Raw genomic sequence first — 8,753 nt, 5'->3', positions numbered from 1 at the left:
TTATTGCTATCATGAGGACCTCTTAAGACTCTTTTGAACTTTTTTTTTGTCTTTAGAGGCCAAAATCTAAAATGGAGAATAATCACCTTTTTACTAAAAATTTTACATGGTGTTTAGTTTTATTATAGACAAAATGATGAAACGAAACCCAATTTCTTTTTAGAATAGAAGTGGAACTAAACACTCCCTCATTATTCTTTTATCATTGACCTCCACTAGTTTTTTTCTTTTTCTTGCCTGCACAACAGTTTTCCTTGATGTATACAGTATACTACATGTGATTAATTTAGTACTCTCTTTTTTCCTTGCAGCTTCATTAATTACCGTTCTTTACTTGATTTCCCCTCTATTTTACTGAAGTCCAGAAAAAGTAAACTTAGCAAATGAAATAGTTATTGTAGGAACTTGCAGGAGATCTCTGCACACGATTTATATTAGCCAAGAAACAAAGACAATTATTGCAATGAAAGCTGAGACCACCACGCACACATCAGAACAAGTTACCTAGTACACATGACACTACAACTAGACTAGAGAATCACTTCAATAATTTCACGGAGGAGGACGACCCCTGCTGGCTGCGACGCCATACTAGCTAGCTACTAAAACAGACTAATTAATGAAACACGAACTCCTCCCAGCAATCCTCCATATTATTCCCTTCATGACAATCGACGGGCTCGATTGAACAAGTTCAGTGCTCCTAAAGATCCTTGACGTCGTCAGCATTATACTGCCAAGAGAGAGTTGGATTAGTAATAAGCATCATCAAGGATTTAATAACACAACAGAAGATGAAAAATCGACCTACCTCTGCGTGAGAGTGAGGCTCGTGGTGGTTCTGCAGATCACCATCGTTGGTCTCGGACGAGCTCGCGCGAGAGTGGACGGTGTCCACGACGATCCTACCAAACCTGCACGCGATCGATCCAGGCGCGAAATCCACGCAAGACAAAAATTCAGTATGGTGAAGTGGCGCTTAATATAGAAGTAATATAACGCGAATTCAGTAACATGCATACGGATGGTCGTCGTCGTCGAACTCGATGTGGCCGTCGAAGCCGCCGCCGCCGCCGCCGCCGTGGGAGTGGTCACCACTGGCCGCTCTCTTCTTGCCGTTGTCGAAGATGCTGTTCAGGTACGCCGACTCCTCGTCGGTGGCCGGGTGGACGGAGAAGCCGGAGGCGGCGCCCTGCGCCTGGTACTTCTCCGACCAGCGGTCCAGCCACCGCGCCTCCTCCTCGGTAGGGTACTGCACGCTGATCCTGATCTGTGGCTCCTCCGCCGCTGCGGAGGCGGCTGCGAGGACGACGGGTAGCAGCAGCAGGAGGAGGAGGGACGTGGCGGGGACGAGAGACAGGTGGTGAAGCCGGGCCATCTCGCTTCTTTGGTAAATTGGTAGCCTGATCTCAACCTGGCTGTGTTTTTCAACTCAAGTGTGGAGTGTGGACTGAGCAGTCTGAGCTTTCTATAACTCTATCTCTCTCTCTCTCTCTCTCTCTCTCTCTCTCTCTATATATATATATATATATATATATATATATATATATATATATATATATATATATATATGCGACGAGGAGGCCAGGAGGGATTGGAGGCGACGGTGCAGGAGCTTTGGGTGGTTTGTGGTGCGCACGTCTCATGCTCTTTGTGCCTGTGAACTACTAACTGTACTTGCCTTTTCATATTTTTCCTGAATCAACTTTTTTTCTGTAATCATGTCAATGATGTGTTATGAATATGTAAAGTCCGTTTAGGACTGCATAAAGGTGGCGGCAAAGCTTCCTGTCGATTGGACAAGTAACTGGTTTGAAAAGTCATGACTGAAATTACTGTTGACTGATTTATTGTGACAAAAAAACACTGCTGGCTGGCAGAAAAAATACGACTGGTTCAGTTAAAAAAAACAGGATGACAGACATTGTTAATTTTCAGTTATGAAATGTAGTGTTCAGTATAAGAGTTCCACCATCTGCGTGGACGATGTTGGTGCCAATTCCTCAGAGCCATGTCCAGTGCAATAAAATATCACTTGGACATGCTGTTCTTTTTAACACGTAAAACTGGTAGGAGCTCTTGCTAAATTTGTATTAACTATCAAATTAACATACATGCCGATATGTTGAAAATGAAACATATAATTTGTTGCGTGTTTACAACCTAAATGACTTGTGTGAGATTCACTCCAAAGGCGAAAGAGAAAAAGGAGCAAAGAGATCGTGAGACATTGTAGATTGTACTCCTAGACAGCACTGCATGCTCCATGTAGCCGTTGTGCAGGCTCCAGAGCTCGAGCGTGATTCTCTGGTGGTTTTCACATGGATGTACTACTGGGATTGACTGACCAGTGACCACTAGTGAGTGGACAGAGCAATGATACTGAAACCTACGTCTGAAATTCCTACATGCTTGTTGCCAGTAATTAAACAACACAGACGTACGTACGTGTCATTTAGTCGGTGTGTGGATCAAAAGCAATAAGTCAATAATATGTTAGTTTTCCATGATTGCAGAAATGTTCTTCAGTACTATTAACATAAATTTTTGTGTTTGTCTTTCCATGGCAAACTACCGAGAGAAACTTATCCACCTCAGGGTTTGTTTGGATGTATATATGTCAAAGAAACTACCTGAAAGAAACTTATCCTTTCTTAAAAGTTTGTAGAGTAAAAGTTTAAGCTGCTCCAAACTTTTGAATTCGTAGAAAATTTTGAACAGCTTGATTCGAGTTCTAGTCAAAGGATGATGCAAAAGGGAAGTACGAGTAACAGAAGTATAGTGGAGGGCTGAAGCGGGACCGCGACCTCACTTCTCTGGTCTCTGCACGACAGAATCATATCGGAGCTGTAGCAATCGATCAACTGCTGTGCTGTTGAGGTACTCTACTCGAGTATCTAAACTGCCTGTACTGTCCATCACATGCATCACGAGATTGGGAGAGCGCTGACCAGCTGACCCGACTGCCATTCAGGACTTGGTGCTCCGAAAGTTTGAACCTGCAAGACGTCGACTATCTCTTGTAAGGAATTCTTTGCAGCATTTAGATGTTTCCCAATACACACATAATGTAGTAAATTAAGCTCGCTGCTTGTGATTTTATTAGGATATTTCATTCTTCAGTTGATTGAATTCTTCCAAGCTTTCGTTTTTTTCCCATTTCTTTTGCTTCCTTTGGCCCTGTTTGCTCTCCTGCTTCACTAAAACTTAGCATCATTATGTTTTTATTACACAACCGAGCTTTGTATGGTTGCGTGGTGCGGCCGTACGTCTCATGCTCTTTGTGCCTTTTAACTGCTACTCGTACTGTATTATCTGTACTTGCCTTAAGGCTTTGTTTAGTTTCCAAAAAAAATTACAAAATTTTTCAGATTCCCCATCATATCAAATCTTTAGACACATGCATGGAGTATTAAATATAGATAAAAATAAAACTAATTATACAGTTTGGTCGGAATTGACAAAACGAATCTTTTGAGCCTAGTTAGTCCATTATTGGACAAAATTTGTCAAATACAAACGAAAGTGCTACAGTGTCGAATTCCCAAAAATTTTTGGAACTAAACAAGGCCTAAGTTTTACTCTCTCCATCACAAATTATAAAATATTTGATTTTTTTATCTTAAGTTTGATCACTCATCTTACGCAAAAAATTTATGCAAATATAGTCAGATTTAAGCAATTTTTGAAGAATTTTTATTAATAACCAAGCCATAACAAAAGAACTGATATTTTGTACAAATTTTTAAATAAGACGGATAATCAAACATGGTGTAAAAAATAGTCAAACATTACAATTTTAGATGGATTGAGTATTTTACTTTTTTCCTCATATTTTCTTTGTCAACGAGGTGTTATGAATATGTAGAGTTCCTTTAACACGTTTCAAGCTTCCAATAGATCGGATAACATTGATTAACCGCAACGAGCTCATTTCCACCTCCGTGGCGGACACAATTTTCGCCCGTCACGGTTATTCAACCGTACGCCAACACTACCGGCCACAGGAACGTAACGATTAACCGTAGAGGGCAATATAAGGAGCCCGCTTCGGTTAACCTTATTAACCGCAGCGGGCGTCGTAACTTGCCCGCTACGGTTAATGCATTTACCGTAGCGGGCAGTTTAAGATGCCCGTTGTGGTTAACCAACATTAACCACAGCGGGCGTTTTATGTTGACTGCTTCGGTAGTTCGTTGGTTGTATAAATAGCAGCTAGCCAACCCTCTTCTTCTTCCTCACGGCTGCTCTCTTCCAAATCGTGGGGGGAGTGGTTTTGCCCTAAAATTTGACCAAACAATTGAATTATGGTTTAGAACTTTGATTTGGTGGAGTAGGACATCATAAGAGGCACATAGGAGCTCCCTCCCCTCTTTTTTATCTTTCTCTCAGTTTTGAGCCTCCTCTAAGTCTATATATAGCTAGATCTAGATCTAGTTTTATGGAGGAGAGAGAAAGCTGTGTTTTTTTTGTCTAGATTCTTAATGGATGCATATGAAACCTTCTTTGCAGGCACGAGATGGATAGGTCGGAATGGATGTACGGGATGAATCGGCTGCTTGACCCGCGGTACCTTGTTGAAGTGAGGAAGTTTATTGCCGCGGCGAAAGCTCACCGTGAGAGATCGAAGCAGACGACAACCATATGTCCATGTTCTCACTGCAAGAACCTGACAGCCTTCACGAACGACGGTACGGTGCAGTCTCACTTGATTCGGTTTAGTTTCATGGAGGGTTACACAGTCTGGACTCATCACGGTGAAATAGTGGACCCCAGTGGCGATGCATCTGGTTTGAGCTCGGCGTCGACGACCATAAACCGAGAACCTAGAGCGCCCATCTCATCTCCAACGACTACAGGGCCAACCTGTGGCAACAATGACAGTGCTCGTGATTACATTACGGTGGAGGATATACTCGAGGAGATGGCAGATGGTGTTGCAAATGGCGAGGCGGATACCGTGTAGGAACCCAAGGATATCGAGGTGATCGAGGGTTTAGTCAGCCACATCGATGAAGACGACGTTGTGTATGGCTCCCCAAAGTGGTTGGAAAATTTTAGGGAGATGAAGCAGGCTACACTTGATCCACTGTATAAGGACGGCGACGATTGTCCAAAGGAGTGCATGGTGCTCCGGTTCAACCTCCACATGTTGATGATGAAGGCCTGGCATGACTGGTCTGATACTAGCTTCAATGACCTGTTAAGTTACCTTGCTACCACGTACCCGACGGGTAACAAGGTCCCCGCAAATACCTACTGTGCGAAGAAGTTGATTCGTCCAGTTGCGATGAAACTTAGAAAGTTTGATGCCTGCCCCAACCACTGCATCCTGTATCGGGGCAATGAGTATGAGAATATGACGAGCTGTCCGCACTGCGGTGCTAGTCGCTACAAGAGGAATGTTGACTGTCGTGTGGACAAAGACGACGATGTGGCCTGATCCCGTTTGGAAAGACACACATGTCCAGCTCCTGATCCCATTCGGAAGATCTAAGAAGATGTATATAGCTGAGGGAATGCTACATCCTAAAAGCATAGATTTCAGCCCAGAGGAAATCCCAGAAGGCTATGTAGTCGTGACCCCACTCTGGAATGTGCCAGAGCAAGAAGAGTATGAATTGGACCTTCCAAACATACAACACATCAGATTTCTTGGGCAGGCCGTTGGTCATGAAGTTCTGTGGAACAAGGAAGACATTGAGATCATTCCATCGACACCAACTCCGACTCCGACACCAGGATCACAGCCATCAACTGTCGGATCATAGCGATCAGTGGCCGGATCTTGTCCCCCAGATGATCCTGATGGCAGTGGCGATGATGCCGAAGGCGATGGCGAGGACAAGGGCAAAGGACAAGGCGATGGCGATGGGCATGTCCAGGACAAGGAGAAGGCACAAGACGAGGACGATGGCGGAGATAAGGTGAAGGCATAAGTAGATGAGGGGGACAAAGACATGGGCGCAACCTGTGCCCCTCCTCCAAACAGTCCGCCTTGGAGCCCAAGCAAACAACAAGAAGTAGGCACGGAGGAGGCAACGAGGACTAAGACACCACCGCCAATAGCTGCTCCTACGCTTGAAGCCCCTCCTCCATCGAGCAAGGATGCAGGCATGACCGCCACACTGCTCCCGTACACTACTACGTCTGAAAGGTATGAGACAAACAAGCATAACATTCTCGTAACCTTTCCAACACATGAAATGGTAATAACATTTGTATCTATGTTTGCCAGGGCTACAAATACTCTCCAGATCAATCTATTTCCCAAGGCGGAAGACTGTCCTAGCCACTATGAGCTTGGAAAGTTCTTGCTACCTAAGGCCTAGCTCATCGACGATGAAGAGTGGGATACAAGGAAGTTCCACCTGTGGTATATGGAAGCGGCAAAAGCCGGGATGACAGGTTTCACCGTCAAGATTCCCTCGGAGTTGTTCCACTTGCCTGGTGGCGATATTCAGCTGCCCGTGGACTTCCAGGACATGTACAATCTATTGCGGGAAGAAGACCTTGACATCGTCCAAATCACCTTATTCTCTCTGTAAGTGATGATTGCGACCTTCATAGACCAATCTGTACATTTGTATTGGAGAACTATATGATTTTTAGGACACGATGACTTGTCCGTGCAGGTTGACGGTCACTATTAGCAACAAAAGGCACCATCCTATCCTATACCTCTCTCCAATGCATATTGCTGAAAGAGTGATCAAGGGTTTCCAGATAACGGACCCAGAGTTGACCGTGCGGCAGAGGGGAAAAGAAGTACGAAGAAAACATGAAAGAGGAGAAGAAGAAATTGTCAAGGTACATCTTTGAAGTAATAAAGAAGCTCAACCTAGATGGGCCGCATTGTATTATGGCTGCCTACCACTTTGGGTAAGTCGAAAACATCTATGTAGAGCAAAAGTGGCTAGGGTCATGCCTTCTCGTTGACATAACCTATACTTGTTTCAATGGTGTAGAAATGACCTAGCCGGCGGCCACTAAGTTGCCTTCCTCGTCTATCCTCAAGATGGCCGGGCTGTCATATTTGACTCGTTACAGGTACCAAACAAAAAGGGATACAAGGCCTTCAAAGACTGCTTGAAAAAGTAAGCCACCGAGCTTCTTGATCCTTTAGGTTATCGTATTCAAATTGACGCTAACACTAATACACTTCGTACAATGCTTATAGTGCATATCTCAAGGATCCGCAATGCTGGGATCGGAGAACGGAGAAATTTAAGAAGAGGCATAAGCACCACCTCAAAATTCGACACGATTTCCCTGTAAGTATATTTCAAAGGTAGTTCAATCATGCTTTTGGTACATATGTGTTCTAAACTTCTAATGCTTTTGTATCGATCGTGCAGTGCGCCAAACAACCCTTGGGATCAAAGGCATGTGGCTTGTACACCTGCGAGAACCTAAGGGAAAGCAAGGAGTTCACCCATAGCTGGAAGAAGCTCAAAGAAGCAGTGAAGAATCATGGAGAGACGATGAAGAATGAACGCCAAGCTTTTAAGCAAATCAAGGCGGACATCTATAAGTTCATCCTAGAGAAATGTGTGCTCGAAGGCGAACCATTCTTCGACAATGAAGGTGAATTGGCAGTTCGACCAGAGTTCGAGAAGCTTAGGAGATAGAACACCATGCTACGGCCAACGAATTACACCCATGCAGTAGAATTGTGATGTGTAGCGGATTCGTGGGTTTCATATGTGTATATGTGGATGATGAGAACAATTTAGTGGATTTATATATTATGTTGTGTCTTATGTATTGAACTTCTAGGCATATGTGTGTGTCTATATATATATATTCTGTTTCTGAAATGAAATCTAGATTCTGGAATTTGTAAATTGTTTAAATTCATATGCAGCAATGGTTCTCCAAAGTGTTTTTTATTTAAAAACACTTAACCGTGACGGGCAACATAAAGGGACCGCTACGGTTAATAGCAATATTCGTAGCGGGCAACATAAAACGCCCGCTGCGGATAATCTATTAACCACAACGGGCAATGTAAAGGGCCCGCTGCAGTAAATGGGCATTAACCGCAGCGGTCGCTTTATGTTGACCGCTACAGTTAATGGATTAACCGCAGCGGTCACTGGCGCCTGCCACGGAAGTGGCCACGATTTACCGTGGCCTTATGGCCGTGGCGGAGGCGTTTGCCCGCTGCGGAAAAGGGAAAACGCCCGCCACGGTTATTCTTTCTGCAGTAGTGTAAGTTGTTGAGTCTTAAACTCCTTTCTGCTAGAGGGGATTTTGTTTTTTTAATGTACATTTTCATTTAGTACTGCATTGATTTTCAGTTTCTGAAATGTGATGTTCAACAAGAGTTCCATCACCTACTTAGACAACATGATGTTGGTACCGACTCACAACAAAATATCACTTCGGCCTCTTGGTTGTTTAACGTAAAACTGGCAAGATGTTTGCTAAATGGACAGAGCTAACCTGCGTTCCAGGAGAGCACGACCCATCGTCTCTGCCACGATGCTCCTCCCCACGGTCTTCTTCTTCTTGTGCGATCTTCGCCAATGCCATAACACGCCTCGGTTCCACCCCTGTTGTTGCCCACCGCACTCGTGGCCCTCCTTGCCCCTTCCCCGTCGTCGCTATGGCTGTGGGTGTCCCTGCTCCAACCTAGCTCGACTATCTTCAATATCGTTGGAACTCTAACCACCATCCTCTCACCATCTCCTATATCGTTGGAACCCTAACCACCGCCCTCTCACCATCCATGACCAAGCCGGCCTGCC

At 44.4% G+C, this 8,753-nt stretch overlaps 1 protein-coding gene across 1 annotated transcript; it reads right to left on the bottom strand.

Moving 5' to 3' along the window:
• Positions 396 to 1,493, bottom strand: LOC8068733. The gene is made up of 3 exons (XM_002449474.2): positions 1,023 to 1,493; positions 812 to 914; positions 396 to 733 (listed from the first exon to the last, which is right to left on the bottom strand). The coding sequence occupies exons 1-3, from the start codon at positions 1,376 to 1,378 to the stop codon at positions 704 to 706; spliced, it is 489 nt and encodes a 162-aa protein (XP_002449519.1). The 5' UTR covers positions 1,379 to 1,493; the 3' UTR covers positions 396 to 703.

The sequence above is a fragment of the Sorghum bicolor genome, chromosome 5, assembly GCF_000003195.3.
Source record: "Sorghum bicolor cultivar BTx623 chromosome 5, Sorghum_bicolor_NCBIv3, whole genome shotgun sequence".
Lineage (NCBI taxonomy): Eukaryota > Viridiplantae > Streptophyta > Magnoliopsida > Poales > Poaceae > Sorghum > Sorghum bicolor.
Note: the sequence above shows the minus strand (reverse complement) of the source record. Positions and strands in the feature narration are given on the sequence as shown.

Excerpts from the sequence above, each read along its gene's own strand:
- LOC8068733 (XM_002449474.2), bottom strand. The coding sequence starts at position 1,378 with ATGGCCCGGCTTCACCACCTGTCTCTCGTCCCCGCCACGTCCCTCCTC. Across the intron at positions 915-1,022 it reads TTCGACGACGACGACCATCC|GTTTGGTAGGATCGTCGTGG; the intron begins GTATGCATGTTA and ends GATCGCGTGCAG. Across the intron at positions 734-811 it reads AGCCTCACTCTCACGCAGAG|TATAATGCTGACGACGTCAA; the intron begins GTAGGTCGATTT and ends CTCTCTTGGCAG.